Below are 23,105 nucleotides of genomic sequence, written 5' to 3'. Positions count from 1 at the left end.
AAGCTTGTCTCTCTCACCAACAGAATTTGGTCCCATTTGGTCCCACACACCCACTTTGTGTGTCTAATATCCTGGGACCAACACAGGTACAACAACACTGCATGCAACTAATGAGCATGGTCAGGCTTGGCCAGTACTTGGATTGGAAACCACCCAAAGAATGCTCAGGTGCTGCAGAAGGTAGTGTTGGTGATTCAGTAGTTGACACTCCCCATTTACAATCAGTGTCCCAGCCTTATGCTAGGACATGCTATTGGAGGGGGAAATTTTTTTAGGTGAGATATAAAACTAAGGTCCTGATCATCTGTAGTCATTAAAGATTCCACATCATTTTGTCCAGAAATTGAGGCCATTTTCCTGACCTAATTTTTGTTTCAGGAATTATATTCTGCCACCCTAAATTCCGCCTGCAATCTCAAATTGTTACAGGATTCTTTTTCACTTCTTATTCTGCGTTTTTTTTACTGTTGTTTTACTGTGCACTCAGACAACTTCCAAGTTTTATCTCAAAGGTGGCTGTGTTCAGCAGTGGGTCAGATAGCCCATTTATATAATTTGTAGGGCTGTCAAGCGATTACGAAAATTAATCACGATTAATCTCACAATTATAAAAATTAATTGCGCTGTTAAACAGTAATAGAATACTTAAATATTTTTGGATGTTTTCCACTTTTTAAAATATGTTGATTTCACTTTCAACACAATACAGTGTACAGTGCTCACTTTATATTTATTTTTGAAAAATAAATGTCAAACTTTAGAGCCTATAAGTCCACTCAGTCCTACTTGTTGTATAAGCAACTGACTAAACAAGAAGTTTGTTTACATGTGCAGGAGACAGTGCTGCCCGCTTCTTGTTTACAATGTCATCCGAAAGTGAGAACATGCATTCGCGTGGCACTGTTGTAGCTGGCGTTGCAAGATATTTACGTGCCAGATATGCTAAACATTCATATGCCACTTCATGCTTTGGCCACCGTGCCAGAGGACATGCTTCCATAGTGATGATGACGCTCGTTAAAAAAACAATGTGTTAATTAAATTTGTGACTGAACTCCTTGGGGGAGAATTGTATGTCTCCTGCTCTGTATTTTACCTACATTCTGCCGTATATTTCATGTTATAGCAGTCTTGGATGATGACCCAGCATGTTGTTTGTTTTAAGAACACTTTCACTGCAGATTTGACAAAATGCAAAGAAGGTATTAATGTGAGATTCTAAAGATTGCTATAGCACTCGATCCAAGGTTTAAGTATCTGAAGTGTCTTCCAAAATCTGTTGGGGTGAGGTGTGAAGCATGCTTTCAGAAGTCTTAAAAGAGAGAAACTCCGATGCAGAAACTACAGAACCCAAACCACCAAAAAAGAAAATCAACCTTCTGCTGGTGGTATCTGACTCAGATGATGAAAATGAACATGCGTTGGTCTGCACTGCTTTGGATGGTTATTGAGCAGAACCCATCATCATCATGAATGCATGTCCTCTGGAATGGTGGTTGAAGCATGAAGGGATATATGACTCATTAGCGCATCTGGCATGTAAATATCTTGCAACGCCAGCTAGAACAGTGCCATGCAAACACATGTTCTCACTTTCAGGTGACATTGTAAACAAGAAGTGGGCAGCATTATCTCCCGCACATGTAAACAAACTTGTTTGTCTGAGCGATTGGCTGAACGAGAAGTAGGACTGAGTGGACTTGTAGGCTCTAAAGTTTGACTTTTTTTATTTTTGAATGCAGTTTTTTGTGTGTTCATAAGTCTACATTTGTAAGTTCAACTTTCATGATAGAGATTGCGCTACAGTACTTGTATTAAGTGAATTGAAAAATACTATTTTTATTTTTACAGTGCAAATATTCATACTATATAATGTGAGCCCTGTACACTTTGTATTCTGTGTTGAAATAGAAATCAATATATTTGAAAATGTAGAAAAATATACAAACTAATCAATTTCAATTGGTATTTAACAGTGTGATTAAAACTGCGATAATTGTGATTAATTTTTTTAATCACTGTTAATTTTTTTGAGTTAATTGCTTGAGTTAACTGCGATTAATTGACAGCCCTAATTTATAAAATGCTGGAATAACTCCCTTGGCCACTTTTATTCTCCTTATGATGTTTATATTACAGATTTGTAAAGTATTTATTGCTGTAGCAGCTAAATGCTTATTTGCAGTAAATTAAAAAAAAAATAGTGTTAAATAAATTAAAAAAAAATTACCCTGTATTTTATTATTAGAAATGGATACTGTGTGATCTTGCTTAAATGGAGTCTGCAAATATTAAATTGTCTGTCACTGTGATCCCTATGGATATTTTGTCTAACAGAGGTTCTCAAACTTTGTGACAGAACACATGATGCTGGTTTCTTTTTATTTTCATCTGCTAAATTGTGTTGGAAGACTACTATCCATAATGTTATATTTCTTCATAGGCATTTGCTGAAGTTCCAGTAATGTTATATGATTCATACATAAAGGCAGGTGAGGCCTGATAATGGAAGGCAGATATCCATGAGCTATTGTCTGTATAGACAAGGAGTAATTGTGGCACCTTAGAGACTAACAAATTTATTTGAGCATAAGCTTTCATCGGATGAAGTGAGCTGTAGCTCATGAGAGCTTATGCTCAAATAAATTTGTTAGTCTCCAAGGTGCCACAAGTACTCCTTTTCTTTTTGCGAATACAGACTAACACGGCTGCTACTCTGAAACCTGTCTGTATAGAGTTGTGGTCCATATTGTGAAAAAGTTTGTGAGCCTTTGCTCTAGCAGGCTGTGTTGGACTTGGGGATGTTATCATGTATCCACACTTCTCCTCTGCATGACCCCCCCCCCCACCTCCCATTTTATGCATTGCTTCAGTGACTTTACTTCTCACTTTGTGGAAGAAGAAAGCTCGGGCTGGGTGGTGTTTACCTCGGGTGGCTCCTGAAACTGCACATCTCTCTGGCAGTGACTCCTAGGTGGGAGGATCAGGGGGGTCTCCGTGTGCTGCCCCTGCCTGCAGGCACCGCCCCCACAGCTCCAATTGGTCGCAGTTCCCGGCCAAAGGAGCTGCAGAGTTGGTGCCCGGGGTGGGGGCAGCTCGCAGAGACCCACTTGTCCCCTGCCCCTCCAGGGGCCGCAGGGATGTGCCGGCCACTTCTGGGAGCGGCGTGGAGCCAGGGCAAGCAGGGAACCTGCCTTAACCCCACTGTGCTGCCGCACTTTTAGCATCTAAAATCTCCTAGTTTGGCTTCAGTAACCTCCAGGAAATAGTGGGAGGAGGAGGAGTTGATCAGTGGGGCCCGTGGATCCCCTGGAGTACCCTTGGGGACCGTGGACCTCAGTTTGAGAAACGCTGAGCTACAGGAGATTTAAGATATTTATTTATTTATATTACAGTACAGTCTAGAGGGATCAGGCCTTTTTGGGGCCGGGCATTGTACAGAGAAGTAATTAAAAAAAGACAGTTACTATTCTAAAGACTCTTGCTTTTAAGATCTTGAAGGGTGGAATGTAAACAGAGTTGCCATCCCATAATGCAAGAACAACAAGGTATGGAATTTAATGGTATAAAGCCAGTAAAAGAAAATACATTGTACAATACGTAGTTGGCCAAAAGAACTCCCTGCCAGTGTCAGATTTAATAATTTTATTAAGATAATGTTGAAATAAAAAGAAAATGGTACAGAGTTTAAGCATAGAAGTTTCTGGTTATCAGGGAATAAGGTACAGATTATCAAGGGGTGTGAAATTCGGTTTAGGAATGGGTGGCGTAAGGAATACATAATCTGCAGTCTCTCCGATTGGGGGTAAAAGTTAAACGGGTCAAAGTACAGACATTGAGATATGGGGGTATGTTGTCCATATAATAGCTGTGTTCAGGTGTGGAATATAGTGAGTGGATATGATGATTAGGATGGATCTCACAGTATATCAGAGTTGGAAGGGACCTCTGGAGGTCATCTAGTCCAACCCTCTGCCCAGAGCAGGACCAATCCTCAACTAAATCATCCCAGCCAGGGCTTTGTCAAGCCTGACCTTAAAAACTTCTAAGGAAGGTGATTCCACCACCTCCCTAGGTAACGCATTCCAGTGTTTCACCACCCTCCTAGTGAAAAAGGTTTTCCTAATATCCAACCTAAATCTCCCCCACTGCAACTTGAGACCATTACTCCTTGTCCTAGAATAGATCTTGATCTAGAATAGTCTTGATCCATCCTCTTTGGATCTACCTTTCAAGTAGTTAAAAGCAGCTATCAAATCCCCCCTCGTTCTTCTCTTCCGTAGACTAAACAATTCCAATTCCCTCAGCCTCTCCTCATAAGTCATGTGTTCTAGACCCCTAATCATTTTTGTTGCCCTTCGCTGGACTCTCTCCCATTTCTCCACATCCTTCTTGTAGTGTGGGGCCCAAAACTGGACACAGTACTCCAGATGAGGCCTCACCAGTGTCGAATAGAGGGGAACGATCACGTCCCTCGATCTGCTGGCAATGCCCCTGCTTATACACCCCAAAATGCCATTAGCCTTCTTGGCAACAAGGGCGCACTGTTGACTCATATCCAGCTTCTCGTCCACTGTCACCCCTAGGTCCTTCTCTGCAGAACTGCTGCCTAGCCATTTGGTCCCTAGTCTGTAGCGGTGCATTGGATTCTTCCGTCCTAAGTGCAGGACTCTGCACTTGTCCTTGTTGAACCTCGTCAGATTTCTTTTGTCCCAATCCTCCAATTTGTCTAGGTCCCTCTGTATCCTATCCCTACCCTCCAGCATATCTACCACTCCTCCCAGTTTAGTGTCATCCGCAAACTTGCTGAGGGTGCATTCCACACCATCCTCCAGATCATTAATGAAGATATTGAACAAAACCGGCCCCAGGATCTACCCTCATTTAGTGGGATTTAATGTTCAGTGAGTTTATGGTTCCAGTTCATATGGTCCAATGGAAAAAGTCTCTCAGTCCCTTTCCCATAGTTGATGTATGATGTCGTACCGGTTCACACCTCCTGGTACTGTCAGTGGCTGGTGATGTGTTTGATATAGATGTCCCTGGACCATCAGATGGTGTCCGAGACCATGAGGTGCTGCACGAGCCGTGCGTAGCGTCGACCGATCCCACAGGTCCGCAGCACATGCTTGTTGCAGGGGTCCCAAGCGCCCAGGGCTTCGACGATCAGGGCATCCATGTGCACCTTGTAGCCCTTCGCTCTCAGGGTGTCGGCCAGGGGGGCATATTTTTCCAGCTTACGAGCTTGGGCTTCGCGGAAGGCCAGGGTCCTGTTCTCAAAGGAGACCGTGATGTCGACGAGGATGATCTTTTTCTGGGCCTTGTCGGTGACTACCACGTCAGGTCGCAACTGGCTGTCAGTACCAGGGATGGCTCAGTTCACGGCGACCTCCCCCGGGTGCGGTGCGATGGCACTTGGGTTTTCAAATCTCTGGATAATTACATGAGCAGAATCGACATTAGTAATTATGTGCTGAAATGGAGGCAATCCAACCTTATGCTTAATGGTGTGGGCTGATTTCCACAGGCTTGGGGATGAATTCCCACTCTGTGTGCCCCATGGTATGGTAGCTTGGGCCGATGTGGAGGTTTGTGAACGTGAGGAGATGTGGTTTCCCCTGACACATTTGGCTCTGGGGTGGTCAGTTCTAGAGACTGGATCCTGGATTTGATAAATCACTGATTTGTTCAGCAAATTGGATGTCTGGGAAGTAGAATGGTAATTGGTCTGGGATTTATCATCAGCATTTGTTTGTAAGGATCCTTGACCCCTCTAGAACATATCTGCAGAGCACTGCCCACCAGATTGCTTTGTGATGTGGATGGGGAAGGAAGGCACTATTACAAAGAGCTAACCTAGAGATACAGCCATCCATCTTTTATGCACATTTGTAAACTTAGCAACTAATTGGCACCGTTCTCTGTAGTATTTTATATGCAGCCTGGGATTTTTGAAAAGAGTTTTTAATTGACTGACTATGACTTTCGTGACATTTTTGGCTTTGAACTGTTGCCCAAAAACTGATGTAATTGCCAGTTTGAATTTCTGGGCAGGATTCTTGTAGCATGGTGATGTCAGCTGTCAGCACACATCTGTAGCTGAGGATAATCTAAGGCTGGTCTCTGGCAAAGAAGAAAATAGGAGACTGTGTTAGTGATGGGATGAAACTACTTAGCTACCATGTAGTGGCTGATAATGCTCACTGTTTCTTCTGTGCAGGAAGGTTCCTGTCTCTTAGCAGTACTACAAGGGCAGGACCTGAGGTAGATAGCAAACACATGCCACAAAGGAATTTGTTGTAGATTGTCTCCTTTTTTTAACCCTCTTTTGAAAAGGAAAATATGCTAAAATATTTGGCTTGACTCTCTTGTCTCTGTCTCCCTCAAGCTGCTCAGGCACTATGGTGGAAAGTTTGTATAAAAACCTAGATATATAGGAAGAAAGCATTTGTTGATGTTCTGTGCGCGTGACCTTTTGAGGTTGTTCACATTCTCTGATTCCTTGGGTAATTTTGGTTTTATGGGGCTGGTGAAAACCATGGTTCGCTAGAAATCATGGGATACTGCCCTATGGGGGATTCTCGGTAACAATGCAGCCAAATAGGTGCATCATCAACAAGCTACGTATGTTAGAAGTCCACTTGCCACCCAAAAAGTGGAGTTTACAACCAGAGGCAACCAACGCCACCTCCTGTCTCAGTATGCTACTTACTTATAGTGAGGAACTGATTGAGAACAAAAGGGAAGCTTCGAACCAGTGATCATAAGCTACTTAAGTTGCCATGGGATAAGGGAAGATCCTTCCGTGGATTGAGAACTAGTTAAAAGACAGGGAACAAAGGGTAGGAATAAATGGTAAATTTTCAGAATGGAGAGGGGTAACTAGAGGTGTTTCCCAAGGGTCAGTCCTAGGACCAATCCTATTCAACTTATTCATAAATGATCTGGAGAAAGGGGTAAACAGTGAGGTGGCAAAGTTTGCAGCAGATAGTAAACTGCTTAAGATAGTTAAGACCAAAGCAGACTGTGAAGAAATTCAAAAAGATCTCACAAAACTAAGTGATTGGGCAACAAAAGGCAAATGAAATTTAATGTGGATAAATGTAAAGTAATGCACATTGGAAAAAATAACCCCAACTATACAGACAATATGATGGAGGCTAATTTAGCTACAACTAGTCAGGAGAAAGATCTTGGAGTCATCGTGGATAGTTCTCTGAAGATGTCCATGGAGTGTGCAGCGGCAGTCAAAAAAGCAAACGGGATTTTAGGAATCATTAAAAAAGGGATAGAGAATAATATGGAGAATATCTTATTGCACTTATATAAATCCATGGTACGCCCACATCTTGAATACTGACAGGTGTCAGAGTTTTCAGAGTTTCAGCCGTGTTAGTCTGTATTCGCAAAAAGAAAAGGAGTACTTGTGGCACCTTAGAGACTAACAAATTTATTTGAGCATAAGCTTTCGTGAGCTGTACATGGCAGAGGGGCATTGCTGGCACATGATGGCATATATCACATTGGTAGATGTGTAGGTGAATGAGCCTCTGATAGTGTGGCTGATGTAATTAGGCCCTCTGATGGTGTCAGTGTAGTGATGATCAAGGTGGGCCATTTCCAGCAGTTGACAAGAACGTCTGAGGAACAGTGGTGTGGGGGGTGGAATAAACATGGGGAAATAGTTTTACTTTGTGTAATGACCATCCACTCAGTCTCTATTCAAGCCTAAGTTAATTGTATCCAGTTTGCAAATTAATTCCAATTCAGCAGTCTCTCATTGGAGTCTGTTTTTGAACTTTTTTTGTTGAAGAATTGCAACTTTTAGGTCTGTAATCAAGTGTCCACACAAGAGATCCACTTCCTGGACACTACGGAGCTAATAAGCGATGGTCACATAAACACCACCCTATACCGGAAACCTACTGACCGCTGTTCCTACCTACATGCCTCCAGCTTTCATCCAGACCACACCATACGATCCATTGTCTACAGCCAAGCTCTACGATACAACCGCATTTGCTCCAACCCCTCAGACAGAGACAAACACCTACAGGATCTCTATCAAGCGTTCTTACAACTACAATACCCACCTGCTGAAGTGAAGAAACAGATTGGCAGAGCCAGAAGAGTACCCAGAAGTCACCTGCTACGGGACAGGCCCAACAAAGAAAATAACAGAACGCCACTAGCCGTCACCTTCAGCCCCCAACTAAAACCTCTCCAATGCATCATGAAGGATCTACAACCTATCCTGAAGGATGACCCATCACTCTCACAGATCTTGGGAGACAGGCCAGTCCTTGCCTACAGACAGCCCCCCAAACTGAAGCAAATACTCACCAGCAACCACACACCACACAACGGAACCACTAACCCAGGAACCTATCCTTGCAAGAAAGCCCGTTGCCAATTGTATCCACATGTCTATTCAGGGGACACCATCACGGGGCCTAATACATCAGCCACACTATCAGAGGCTCGTTCACCTGCACATCTACCAATGTGATATATGCCATCATGTGCCAGCAATGCCCCTCTGCCATGTACATTGGTCAAACTGGACAGTCTCTATGTAAAAGAATAAATGGACACCAATCAGACGTCAAGAATTATAACATTCAAAAGCCAGTTGGAGAACACTTTAATCTCTCTGGTCACTCGATTACAGACCTAAAAGTTGCAATTCTTCAACAAAAAAACTTCAAAAACAGACTCCAACGAGAGACTGCTGAATTGGAATTAATTTGCAAACTGGATACAATTAACTTAGGCTTGAATAGAGACTGGGAGTGGATGGGTCATTACACAAAGTAAAACTATTTCCCCATGTTTTTTCCCCCCTTCCCCTCCCCCCCCCCACTGTTCCTCAGACGTTCTTGTCAACTGCTGGAAATGGCCCACCTTGATTATCACTACAAAAGGTTTCCCCGCCCCCCGATCTCCTGCTGGTAATAGCTCACCTTAAGTGATCACCCTCGTTAGTGTGTATGATAACACCCATTGTTTCATGTTCTCTATGTATATAAATCTCCCCACTGTATTTTCCACTAAATGCATCCGATGAAGTGAGCTGTAGCTCACGAAAGCTTATGCTCAAATAAATTTGTTAGTCTCTAAGGTGCCGCAAGTACTCCTTTTCTTTTTGTGAATAAGAAGAGTGGATTGAAGTGATGTGTGTTGTACCTCCATGGTCCCACATGTGGATGTGCTCAATTGCTGTTTGTTGTGCCTGAGGGAAGCCCATTCCCCAAACTGATGCTCAGTCTGTGCCCGCACCAGAAGGTCATGGAGGGTCTAGGTCATCCTTACTGAGGAGGTCTTATGAGACCAGTTATTCGTTCTGATACTGGATCAGTCTTCTGTTCCTGTGAATGGACAGAGGTGGCTGCCTTTGACTTCAGTGTCCCTGGTGCCACAGAAGACTGTGCCAGATTGGTCTGGGGCTGATGACTGTACAGAGTAAATTTTCTGGTATCAAGGCCTAACTGGCCTTGAGAAATGAGCACTTAGAAATCTGAATTGGCCTTGGGACTAAGGACCATATTAGTGTGGGTCCTTTATTGGTGCCAGGAACTTGGGTGTCTAAGAAACCTGGTATTAAGTAGGTAGGCACTTCATGAGGGTGCCAAGACACTCCCTTGGCAGGAAAGGGCTTCATTCTCTTGGGACACTCTGGTGCTAGCAGCTTCCCTGGTACTGAGGAAATCTGTGTAGGGCCTCTTCAGCACCTTTTCCTCAGCCTCAAGTGGATCTTAGCCCTGGTCTACACTGCGGGGGCGGGGTCAACCTAAGATACACAACTTCAGCTACGGCGTATCTTAGGTCGACTTACCTGGCCATGAGGACGGCAGTGAGTCGACTGCTGCCGCTCCCCCGTCGACTCCGCTTCCACCTCTCACGAGCTGGAGTTCTGGAGTTGACGGGGAGTGCGTTTGGGGATCGATTTATCGTGTCTAGACAAGACGCGATAAATCAATCCCTGATAGATCTGCCTTTAGTTTTGCGGAGGCTTTGATTCATAGATATTAAGGTCAGAAGGAACCCTTATGATCATCTACTCTGACCTCCTGCACAACGCAGGCGCCGACCCACTCCTATGATAAACCTCTCACTTATGTCTGAGCCAATGAAGTCCTCAAATCATGGTTTAAAGACTTCAAGGAGCAGGAAATCCTCCAGCAAGTGCCCCATGCTACAGAGGAAGGTGAAAAATCGCCAGGGCCTCTTCCAATCTGCTCTGCCCTGCCCTGGAGGAAAATTCCTTCCTGACCCCAAATATGGCAATCAGCTGAACCCTGAGCATATGGGCAAGATTCACCAGCCAGATACCCAGGAACGAATTCTCCGTAGTAACTCAGATCCCATCCCATCACAAGCCATTGGGCCTATTTACCATGAATATTTAAAGATCAATTAATTGCCAAAATCATGTTATCCCATCATACCATCTCCTCCATAAACTTACTGAGTTTAATCTTGAAGCCAGATAGGTCTTTTGCCACCGCTTCTTCCCTTGGAAGGCTATTCCAAAAATTCACCCCTCTGATGGTTAGAAACCTTCGTCTAATTTCAAGTCTAAACTTCCCGATGACCAGTTTATATCCATTTGTTCTTGTGTCCACACTTATACTGAGCTTAAATAATTCCTCTCCCTCTCCGGTATTTATCCCTCTGATACATTTATAGAGAGCAATCTTATCTCCCCTCAATCTTCTTTTGGTTAGGCTAAACAAGCCAAGCTCCTTGAGTCTCCTTTCATAAGACAGGTTTTCCATTCCTCGGATCATCCTAGTAGTCCTTCTCTGTACCTGTTCCAGTTTGAATTCATCCTTCTTAAACATGGGAGACCATAACTGCACGCAGTATCCCAAATGAGGTCTCACCAGTGCCTTGTATAATGGTACTAAAACTTCCTTATCTCTACTGGAAATACCTCGCCTGATGCATCCCAATACCGCATTAGCTTTTTCACGGCCATATCACATTGGCGACTCATAGTCCTCCTGTGATCAACCAATACTCCAAGGTCCTTCTCCTCCTTTGGTGCTGTGCTTGGCTGCCATCAAGCACAGGGGAAAGAAAAATCCTGGGAGAAGAGGAGCAGCTTCATTCTCGCCACAGACCTGACCCTTGAGTTTGTGATTACCAGCCTGGGTTATTGCAACTCATTTTATTTAGCAATGAAGGCCCATGCTCTGTAAAAGCTTCAACTAGTTAAAAAAACACAATAGTTCGTCTGCTTACTAAAACAGGTCTCCCGGAACTCTACGCTGTCTTCTGTGAGTCCAGTTCAAGGTCTTTTGTCCTGATACTCAAAGCCCTCTATGGGATTGGCCCTGGTTACCTGAGAGATTGAGGTCTTTCAGCACCTGTGACTTCCTTTCACAGATGCATTCTGTAAGAACAGTAAAACCATTGACAGATATGGAGAGACATGTGAATGCAGGGGACAGAACATTCACAAGAGATAATCTTAAACTATGGAATTCATGCCCTAAATGTGTGCTATTACGTAGAATTCAAATTAACAGATCATTGGAATGTATTCAGTATTTTGAGCCCATTTGCCGCCTGTAAAGAAGGCTCTTGATTTCCAGAACGGTTTGAAAATGCAGCCTTGTTTGTTTAGCCATAAATGGAAGAGAGATCTGTGAACGCGGTAGTGTCTTCTGAGTTAATCTGCATGTTGTACTTTGGTGCAGGTATAGTGCAGAGAACTGGGAGTCTGGAGATTTGGGTTCTAATTCTCATTCTACTACCTACTCACTGTGAGGCTTTGGGCAAATCACTTAACATCTCTGGGCCTGAGTTTGTCTATCTGTAAAGTGAGGATGACGATATTGACCTCTCCTTTATAAAGCACTTTGAGAACCTTAAAGAATCCTTATTGAGGTTACAGGGACAAACCATCCTGATGTGTAGAAAGAATAGTAAATATGGCAGGCGACCAGCTTGGCTTAACAGTGAAATCCTTGCTGATCTTAAACACAAAAAAGAAGTTTACAAGAAGTGGAAGATTGGACAAATGACCAGGGAAAAGTATAAAAATATTGCTCGGGCATGCAGGAATGAAATCAGGAAGGCCAACTCACACCTGGAGTTGCAGCTAGCAGGAGATGTTAAGAGTAACAAGAAGGGTTTCTTCAGGTATGTTAGCAACAAGAAGAAAGTCAAGGAAAGCGTGGGCCCCTTACTGAATGAGGGAGGCAACTTAGTGACAGGGGATGTGGATAAAGCTAATGTACTCTGTGCTTTTTTTGCCTCTGTCTTCACGAACAAGGTCAGCTCCCAGACTGCTGCACTGGGCAGCACAGCATGGAGAGGAGGTGACCAGCCCTCTGTGGAGAAAGAAGTGGTTCTGGACTATTTAGAAAAGCTGGACGAGCACAAGTCTATGGGGCCGGATGCGCTGCATCCGAGAGTGCTAAAGGAATTGGCGGATGTGATTGTAGAGCCATTGGCCATTATCTTTGAAAACTCATGGCGATCGGGGGAAGTCCCGGACAACTGGAAAAAGGCTAATGTAGTGCCCATCTTTAAAAAAGGGAAGAAGGAGGATCCTGGGAACTACAGGCCAGTCAGCCTCACCTCAGTCCCTGGAAAAATCATGGAGCAGGTCCTCAAGGACTCAATTCTGAAGCACGTAGAGGAGAGGAAAGTGATCAGGAACAGTCAGCATGGATTCACCAAGGGCAAGTCATGCCCGACTAATCTAATTGCCTTCTATGACGAGATAACTGGCTCTGTGGATGAAGGGAAAGCAGTGGACGTGTTGTTCCTTGACTTTAGCAAAGCTTTTGACACGGTCTCCCACAGTATTCTTGCCAGCAAGTTAAAGAAGTATGGGCTGGATGAATGGACTATAAGGTGGATAGAAAGTTGGCTAGATTGTCGGGCTCAACGGGTAGTGATCAATGGCTCCATGTCTAGTTGGCAGCCGGTATCAAGTGGAGTGCCCCAGGGGTCGGTCCTCAGGCCAGTTTTGTTCAATATCTTCATTAATGATCTGGAGGATGGTGTGGATTGCACCCTCAGCAAGTTTCCAGATGACACTAAACTAGGAGGACAGGTAGATACGCTGGAGGATAGGGATAGGATACAGAGGGCCCTAGACAAATTGGAGGATTGGGCCAAAAGAAATCTGACGAGGTTCAACAAGGACAAGCGCAGAGTCCTGCACTTAGGACGGAAGAATCCAATGCACCGCTACAGACTAGGAACTGAATGGCTTGGCAGCAGTTCTGCAGAAAAGGACCTAGAGGTTACAGTGGACGAGAAACTGGATATGAGTCAACAGTGTGCCCTTGTTGCCAAGAAGGCCAGTGGCATTTTGGGATGTATATGTAGGGGCATTGCTAGCAGATCGAGGGACGTGATCATTCCTCTCTATTCGACATTGGTGAGGCCTCATCTGGAGTACTGTGTCCAGTTTTGGGCCCCACACTACAAGAAGGATGTGAAAAATTGGAGAGAGTCCAGTGGAGGGCAACAAAAATGATTAGGGCACTGGAACACATGACTTATGAGGAGAGGCTGAGGGAACTGGGGATGTTTACAGAAGAGAAGAATGGTCCTGCTTTGAGCAGGGGTTGGACTAGATGGCCTCCTGAGGTCCCTTCCAACCCTGATATTCTATGATTCTAACCTCAGAGAAGAGGCACTAGAGACAAAGTATTGTTTATTATAAATAATTATCCTTCCAGACTTATGCTTAGAAACTGTCTTCCCATAAAGCAAACTATAGGAACGCTATTTTTGGCGATGGAAATCTTTCCTCTTGGCATAGAATATCAGGGTTGGAAGGGACCTCAGGAGGTCATCTAGTCCAACTCCCTGCTCAAAGCAGAACCGATCCCCAACTAAATCATCCCAGCCAGGGCTTTGTCAAGCCGGACCTTAAAAACCTCTAAGGAAGGAGATTCCACCACCTCCCTGGGTAACCCATTCCAGTGCTTCACCACCCTCCTAGTAAAAAAGGTTTTCTTAATCTCCAACCTAAACCTCCCCCACTGCAGCTTTTCTGTGGCCTGGCTCAGTCATTATCCAAATCGTCCCGCTGAAATCTGCCGGTTGAGGGTCCTCCAGAGATAGATCCTGTGCAGTCCAGTGTCGGCGCAGTGCAGGGCTAAGGGGGCAGGAGGGACTTCATAAGTTAACAAAAATAATAAGATTTAATGCAGCCCAAGGGACTAGGGGAAGCTATGGCTAGAAGGAATTGCTTCCAACATGGCTCCATTAGAACTATACTCGCAGGAACTAAGGGGACTGCTGGGGGCCACCATTGCTGCAGGGGAACAGAGCCTTTGCATGAATGGCTCTAGAATCAGCCAGGTTTTGGGGCAGTTTTTCCAGGAAGCAAACCGTGCTCCTCAATGGGAAGATGTGGGGAATTCTTCTCAAGGATTTTCTAGTGGAGTTCCTTTGCAAGTGATCTCCTCTTAAGGCTTTCACTATAGGAGAGGAGGATTTGGATCACGATGGTCAGTCAAGTTTTATTGTGTTTGCCCATGCATGAGAGTGAGGAAATTTAGCTTGTGTGCCCCCTGAATAAAAATCTGACAGCACCATGCACTGTATCTGTGCAGGTCATGCCAGTGTCACATTAAAAGAATCGACCCATCTGAGACTATTCAAATGGAAAGAATCAAAACTAACTGTGCTCTCTTGGCTGGGGAACTGAAAGCGGAGTGGTTAGTTTCACTCTGTGGATATTAACTAAAATATGGTTCTATTAGGTTTCCAGCAATGCAGGGGAAGGTTTAAATCCCAACAATCCCCAATAAAAGAAGTTTACATGGCATTTAAAAAAAGTTAAATATTTCTATTCACACTACGGTTTCTAAAAATTTGCTTTTAAAGCAACCCTTAGGTGTGCCCCAGCCTCCATGCATCTTCAGAGTGCTTTCTGCTGGTCTTGTGGGAGCGTTGCAAACATCGAGAATTCCATCCTGTGGCTACCCCTTCATAGAATCACAGTATCATTCATAACTCATTTCTGCTCATAGGGATAGCTGTTTTAGGCATCCCCCCAACCCTTCCCCAGTATTACATTTGGGGTGGGAGTTACAAACTGTACATTACTGCCTTGTATTTGGGGAGAAAATCTGGAACCAAGAACAGACTCTGAGATGGTATCACTGTATTCTCAAGTCACTTCTTTGGAATTAATGTTTTGAAGTTCAGAATGACCCTGACGGCTGCCAGTCAGGAACATAAATAAAACACAGGACTGGAAGTCAGGACTCTAAGGTTCTATTCACAGCTCTGCCATTGACTCTCTGTATATGATTTTGGGCAAGTTATCTCGCCTCTCCTTTTTTCTCACTAACTGTAAACTGGAAATGATATTGACATATACCTCCTGGGGCTTGTGAAGTAATTCTTTAATGTTTGTAAGATGCTTGATTCAGCCTTGGATAGGAGGTCCTAGAGATGAAGTACCTTAAAAAAAAATGTGAAGAAATTGAATTTCCTCCCTGTCCTTAACAGTGGATTTTCCCCTTTAGGTTCAGATTGCATTGCAGTTGAACAGTGGTTCCCGGTTACAGGACACCTTTCACTCTGGCCAGACACTGTGGGAACTTCTCAGCCATTTTACACAAACCAGGTGAGCAATGAGGCATGTAGAAGGGAAAGGGCTTGTTTCCAGGGACACTTCCAACAGTCAGCTGAAGAAGGATGGATAGCTACCACTTTTAGACATTGTCAAAAGACACTTGGAGATTTCTAGAAATTATATGTATTTTTATTGTGCTCTCCACTCTCTTACATTCTGCTCATGTCTTATTAAATTACATTGATTCATAGTTAGACCAGGATAAAAGAGAGAATGTAACTTCTTGCTTCAGAATATAAAGCAACCACTAACTCCCTGAGGCTGGGAATAAACTTCCCTGTGGACCTGTTACTGTATGTGTCCATTATGGGGACTTACACTGAAATATTTGCTACTGCCAGAGGTGGGGGCTGGACTAGATGGACTACTGGTGTGTCTGCTCTGGCAGTTCCATGTGTTCGGTAAAGTGCGTTCTTTCTTGAACAAACGGCTGGTTTCCTCTGAACGCTTTGGGGAAGCCTGGAGTACAGGCTAAAGTAGCATTTTCAAACCATTGACTAGGTCTTGTTTAAAGAGCAGGGTTTCATGCCTGCTCCTGCTGTCTTGCTCTAGCTAGAAAGAACTTCATACATATTTCTAAGGGTTAAGAAGTTTCTGTAGTTTGCCTCGGCTTTGCTGCAGTCTGCATTCCGCGGCTCCTTCCGTCTTTAGTTGACTCAAGAACAATAGCAGCATTTTTTTAAAATGTCAAACTAATAAACTCTACTCCAAAGACAGTTCTGCTCTTTGATTTCGTTTTTGTTTGTGGCTTTGGAAGGCTGAGCCTCTTGAAGCTGAGGCAAATTCTGCCAATTCTGCCAGGAGTAGTATGGAGGATTTCAGCTTCCCGTTTTTTTAGCAGGATTTACCTTTTGCTAATGTGCTGTCTTTTCTGGCCTTGTCTGCCTATTTTATTCTTTCATTTGCTCAGTTCCCGCTTTCTGGCTGGTGCTCTGGGCTTTTTCTAACTTGATGGGAGAGTTTCTGTTGCATTTGAAGCTCTTGCACCATGATGCAGATGCTATGCTGCAATGTGTAACTGGAAGCTGGTTTGAGTACTGAAACCATTTAAATACCTATCTAAAAAAAGTAAGTGATTCAGTATCATGCCAAACCCTCCAAAGGCTCCCAGAGCTCTGACACTAGGACTTCTAGGAAATAAAAGGTCATTTGGAATAATCTGATGAGGAACAGCATGCAGATGAATGTCTTAGTCCATGTCAACCGTGTATGATTAACATTTTTAATTTCATGTGATAACTGATGCATAAGGTCTCTACAGGAATGTGATCTAAGGAGTTGGGGGCCAGGCGGGAAGGAAACTCCTCTCCTTCCCCCCCATTCCTCAGAGCTGGGTGCTAGAGGAGCTTGTATGCAGGTTTCCCAAATACTTTTGGTCTCATTGCTTCTAAAAAGTAAAGGAGTACTTGTGGCACCTTAGAGATTAACAAATTTCTTTTTGCGAATACAGACTAATACGGCTGCTACTCTGAAACCTGTCATTGCTTTTAAAGTCCCTTTGATAGTGGGACCAATTGAGGAGTTCAAATATGTGGAAGTTCAGGCAATTCCTGGCATAGACTGAATTACTGAATTAGTATATTTACTAAAGCTGCAAATGGAGGATAAAGTGTCCCCTATGAGCAGATGTGGTTATGAACTGAGCAGTACATGCTGTGGCTCAGGCAGGCTGGCCTTGGGCTGTGGAGACAGTGCTCAATGTAATTTTTCAGAGCAGAACTTCGCATCATTTCTGGGAGTGTTAGAGGGCAGCATCAGTCCTTTGCCAGCCAGTGGCTGGGGGCTATTGAAAAACTGAAGCTTGCTGATTGCTCCTCTATCATTGGAATACGCTGTCTTTGCTAGGGCCCAAGAAACTGCATAGTACACACTAGTCCTGAAGAGCTTGCCTTTGGCACAGGTTCTGAGGGGAAGTAATCGTTGCTTTTTAGGTCTCTCCCTTGTTTGATACATGGGAAGAAAGTTGTTTGGGTTGGCTGAATGCACAATTCAAAAACAGGTCCTTTAAGGCAATTCAAACTAAGGACAAAAGAAAACAAAGATGTTTGATACTAAAACAGCTGCCTGAGTACCCGTCTCAGAAGGACAAGAAAGCTGACATGCTGGTGACTGGGGAGGCATTATTGTTAAGATTAAACTAAACTACAGTAAATTGAATGGCTCTCGTAACCCAAAACATCCATTCTAAAGATAACATACGTGTAGGATTCTCGCTTTTGGGTCTTAGCTCCTTCGTTTGAGACTGGGAGAACTCCTGTAGCACTTTGGTTTTTGTTTTTAAATTGTAAGGGCAGGTACCTGGGTAAAGCGAGCCAGATTCCCTTCCAGTAGTCACACACCAAGCCTTCCTGAGTTTAAATTTTCCCCTCTGTACGTTCTAGTATCACAGAGACTCTTGCATCATCCTGGTAATGGGTGGACCCCCCCCCCCCCCCAGGACTTTCTGCCCTTGTCCCAGTCTAGGGACTATCCATAATTAGAAGCAGACTTCCAAACACCACCTGTTCATATTGTGACCACAGATGTGTGTAACAGAAGAATCCATGGATGTGGACTTCTCACCATGGGAATTTAGTCCCTCCAGGAATGGCCGTAGCACAAAAACGTTCTGGAGACAAGGATGGTCCTGTCTGCATTAAGGACCTTTGGAGACCTAATAAATGTGATCCTGGTTCAAACAGATAATTAGGTCTCCTTATCTTACATAAACAAGCAAAGAGGCACTGGAACCTATATGGATATGTAAACCTCCTGCATCCCACAAAAGATTCCTTATAGCAGTGTACCTGGCAGGGAAGTGAATAAGACTGTAGGTGCACTGCAGCTGATCCATGTTAGCTCCTCATGAATGATTTCTGGATCAAGAAGTGGCAGACTAGATCTTCTTCCAGTGATGGACAGCAGAGGCCAATCTCTTCCTACTCACTTCCCCGCATGCTTTGTGTCAAAAAATACTTGGGTTCTACTTGGGTCAAATAAAAGGACAAACCAAGTTGTTGTTTTCTGACATCAGTTCACTGGGCAGTGTTGTCAGTAAGAAGACTGTGTCTACATGGTCGTGTCAAGAAATAGTCATGGCAAGGCTCACTCAGTTTGAGGTGAGGTGGCCACCACTGCCTGCCTCAGATGTGTTTTCATCCTGTACATATGCAATACTGCGATATGGTCTCCTCTCTACACATTTACCAAAGCAGCATTGCTTGGATTGGGATGCAGGAAGGGACTCCTGTTTTGTAGTAGCTCCAGGGTAGGCGGAGGCTGAACTCTCTTAACCCCAAACAAGTTTTTCTTTTGGGATATCTCATTTTCAGTTGGTCACATTTTAAATATTTTCTTTAATTGTTGTTTCATCTTCAGGCTTGAATGCTGAGCCTGATTATCATGAGGTATTTGTAGTCCTCTTCTCTAAAACAGTCAGCTCCCTAAACCCTCTCTGTTCACACTGTTGGTATTGTCCTTAGCAATGTCACTTGTTACAGCTTTACTCGCTTGTCTTTTTGGTGGACGTCCCTCACGCTTCTTCCTTTTCAAGAGTAGTGATCGTGCTCCTGTGATGTCATTAGAGAAGAGAAAACTTCGTTTGTCTCTGAGATTATGCTCTTGGAGGGCTCTTACTGCTCCACTCACCTCCTTTCAAAAGTCTGGAGGATTATCTCTTTGAGATGTTTTTCTTAGTTTTGTTTTTTTAAGGAATATTTCTTTTGATCACATGTTAATCATATTTGGATCTGCCTCGGCCTTTGAGAGCTCCACCTCAGTGCCGTCAGTCAGAACTGACTAGAAGGATTGGAGGGAGTGGAATATGAGACAGGAAGGGGCCGGACACATGTCCTGTCTCACTGCCACTGCCCTCAAGGATTTAACCCCCCCCCCCGATAGGGCCGAGGGCGTTTCAATCTTGTGTTAAGGAGCTAAGACCCAGGGGTGTCAGTAATGTTATAAGGAAGTCCCCCTCTTAACGGAGGAAATACCTGCTGTCTAGTGGGGAAGCCATCTATGTGCAGTGAGTGATAAATAACCTCTCTACAGCTCGCTCACACGTCAGCTAGTGTTTCCTCAGTTAAAAATGTGAGCTCTTTCTTGTGTGATTTGGTTTCATGGAGTGGTCTCATTTGCTGTGGGTTATTGTAACGCCAACTTAATAGTTAATGTACATACAGCTCTTTGAAGATGTAAAGTGCTACAGAAGTGTTAAGAATTATTAACTTCACCCCATCAGACAGGTGGGATTTCCTGCCCTCTGGGAGGTGAGATCAGCAGTTTGGATGGACTTTTCATTAAATGCAGGAAGCAGCAAAGATGCCATAAGTGACTTGGTCATGTAACATTTGGACTGATGGTCTCTTGGCTGAAGTCACTGACTTATGGTTACTTCTGCGTGGGTCCTGGTAGCATAAGTTAGTTCTCCGTTTGTTGGCTTTTGCTGCATCCTTCCTTGGGCTTTCCCTTTGGAGATGTTTTCCTGGAGAGCTCTGCCGCCTGAAATGCATAAAGGGAAGTCTTCTAAACCCACTGGAATTTCCCTCGGGTCTCCAGTGTCCATCTCTGCTAATTGAGTCTGAAGAAAGTCTGGAAGCTATTGCAGGCTGCTCCTCCTCTCAATGTGCTGCACTCCTTGCACAAGATGTTTACAGGTCCTGTCAGATTACTACATGAGGGAATCTAATCTGCCTGCTTTCCCCTTCTGAAGAACAGCACATCAAAGAAATAGCAGTGTGTTTGATGTGTCTGCTTGCCTCAGTGAATGCACGTAATGGATTAGCAGCCGCTGGAGGAGGAGCCTGCTGGCTTCCAGCAGTTACACAAAAACAAATCTCTTGGATCTTTGATTTGTGTCTGCCCTACAGAGACAGGATTGAGGCACGTGGTCCTCCACACCCCACCTCTGGCAGCAGGATTAGGGGATGCTGTCCCTTTTCTCTCTCCCACTCCTGCCCATCTGGCAGCTTCCTCTGTTTCTGTAAATTCTTTCACTTAAACAGTGTTTGTTTGCCCTGATGTTTGTGAAGAACATTCTGTCACTCTGACCCTGTGCTGTTGTTTATTTGCGGTAGTACCCACTATAAAAAGAATGTGCTTTGATCCAAGGAGCTCACAATCTAAGAACAAACATGTAGACAGAGGTCAGGGGAAGGGACATAACAATAGATAATGTATACAAGTCCAGCTTGTTCACTATAAACTAGGTCTTTTTGATAGGGTGCCACCATGCCTCAGTTTCCTCCTCTTCCAGCTGGTAGTCTGCCATCTCTCCTGGTAGTTAAGGAATTTGGAGTTTGAATGATGAGGCCTCTGGCCAGTTCTCCCTTTTAGTATGCCCTTTTGGGGGGTTAACAAAACAAGTTTCAAAACACAAATTGTACACTGCTATCCTCCCTGGTCTTGGTAGTCCTTTGGCCCTTGCTGCAGGTTGTCCACAGCTTGCTTCCTAGGGACTGGATGGTCCTTTCCCTAGCCTTTCTTGGGTCGGTGATCTTTTCCCTTACAGCAGGGATGTTAGATGGTCCCTTCCAGAGGTGGCACAACAATGGTGTAGGGTCCCAGAATGCTTGCTCTTAAAGGGCCCAAGGATTGTAACACATGTCCCAGCTACCAGTGCCTTGTTACAGGCCAGAATGGAGGCTATTGTAGTAATTAAGGAGGCATATAGTGAGGGCCTGAATGAAAGATTTGACACTGGGAATGGAGAGAGGAGGATGAATCCTGGAGAGAAGTGGCAGGACTTGGAACGGGCTGTATGTGTTGGGGTAAGGGAGGTGGGAGGAATGAAAGGTTGCCCCCAAGTTGCAGACCTGTGGAGGATGGTGGTGGTAACAGCGAAGAAAAAGGAGAGTAGAGTTGAGTTTGGTGGGAAGATAAAAAGTATGATTTTGCCCATGTTCAGTTTCAGATAAGGAGACATCTAAGAGGTGGTGTTTAGAGGCTGGTATGCAGGATTGGATAGAAGGAGAGAGTTTAATGATGGAGGGGAGAGAGTTTGCGAGTCATCAGAACGTGGCAGGTAGCTGAAGCCATGTAAGCTGATCAGATCATCTATAGATAGGGTGTAAAATGAGAAGAAAAAAGGGCCAAAGATGGAGCCCTGGGGAAACCCGCACAGAGCATCAGAGAAGGACTTGCTGAAAGAGTTGCTAAAAGAATGGCCAGAGAGGGACAAGGAAAACCAGGAGACCGACTGTATCTTGAAAGCCGAGAAGGCTGCCTGAGACAAAATCTCTGAAAGGGTAACCTGTGCTAACTCAAAAAGAAAAGGAGTACTTGTGGCACCTTAGAGACTAACCAATTTGTTTGAGCATGAGCTTTCGTGAGCTACAGCTCACTTCATCTGATGCATACGTATATTCAGTGGTCTTAGTCTCTTAATGGATGAACATAACTGTTCCTTTTTTTGTTTGGGTGTGGGCTGTATTCTGGACTATTGTTCAGGGTGCTGGTCCTTCTCCCACAGAACCTGCCACTTCAGAGATATTCTGTTACACCTCTTGCTCCAACAGAAAGAGTTTTATTGGATTCAGAAGGACAGCCTGCTGATTCAAAAAAGGGACATTCTCTCAGAAATCCAATTCCTTCAGTGGCCCAGTAAGTAGGAATTCTACCCCAAAGCTCCTTTGGCTACTCCTGAGGAGAAAACTTCTACTCCTTTGACATGCTGTCTTCAGTCCCTCATATCAAGCTGTATGCGAGTTGAGACCTGAGAACTGAAGACTGGTACCACCTCAACGCAGGGCAGGTAGAGGACAGTATCAGGGATGTCTCAGAGCACCATGCTTCTTTCCTAGAGCAGGAGGAAAGAATCATGAACCTACTGACTCTTCTAAATCTTGGACCCACAAGCCTTATCACTCAGTGCTGGCCACTGTGGTGGACCTTTGCTTCCTCCAGCGCTGACTGAAGCCAAATCAACCGCAGTACCAAAGGGTGGAACCAGCAACAGTTCCCTCTTGGCTACAGTATTGATATCCATGGTACTGGACCTGGTGATAATGCCAGAGTCTAATGCTGCCACGTTGTTATTGATTACTAGCTACAGATTTAGAGTTCCAGACACTGCCTTTGGTACCATTGCTACAGGTACTGGTTTCCCCAGTAATGAGAAATCCTAAGAAGCCCCTAGCACCAGTACCTTCCCCTCTTACCAAGGGGAGGACAGCAGCACATCCAGAGCAAATATATTTCTCTTTCTTTTTCCTCAGAGTCAAGCTGTTTCCCTTTTCTGGACATCCAACAACTTTCCCCTTGTGATTACCTTGATTAAAAAAAAACACTTACAGCCCCCTATGGTCACCAGGGATTCAGTATAGGAGGCACTTGTCCTCAGGGATTCCTAGAGAAATCCAAATTACGATTGAAGATCTTCACTTTGAAGGACCGGCTCTTGTCAGTTCCCATATGGATTAGTCATTACACACCCACAAGAGAGCCCCTCTTCTTCTACCAGCATCCACCTTGCATTAGCTTCCAAACAGCAGGTTTGATGCTCCTGTTG

The 23,105-nt window shown here is 44.3% G+C and overlaps 1 protein-coding gene across 15 annotated transcripts in view; it reads left to right on the top strand.

The window, feature by feature from the left end:
* ASPSCR1 (ASPSCR1 tether for SLC2A4, UBX domain containing) overlaps window positions 1-23,105 on the top strand; it is an 86,770-nt gene that overhangs the window by 5,906 nt on the left and 57,759 nt on the right. For 7 of the 15 annotated variants that reach the window (XM_037913796.2, XM_043528394.1, XM_043528395.1 and 4 more), the window contains one exon: window positions 15,510-15,610. The exons of 2 other annotated variants lie outside the window; for them this stretch is intronic. In XM_037913796.2, the coding sequence (XP_037769724.2) occupies window positions 15,510-15,610 (101 nt within the window). Of the gene's footprint in view, window positions 1-23; window positions 181-15,509; window positions 15,611-23,105 lie in introns of all 15 variants that reach the window. 6 more of the 15 variants (XR_006285797.1, XM_043528393.1, XM_043528392.1 and 3 more) reach the window with 1 other exon arrangement.

Source organism: Chelonia mydas, chromosome 14, assembly GCF_015237465.2.
Source record: "Chelonia mydas isolate rCheMyd1 chromosome 14, rCheMyd1.pri.v2, whole genome shotgun sequence".
Lineage (NCBI taxonomy): Eukaryota > Metazoa > Chordata > Testudines > Cheloniidae > Chelonia > Chelonia mydas.
The sequence above is the reverse complement of the archived record's forward strand: the minus strand, read 5'-3'. Positions and strand labels throughout refer to the sequence as shown.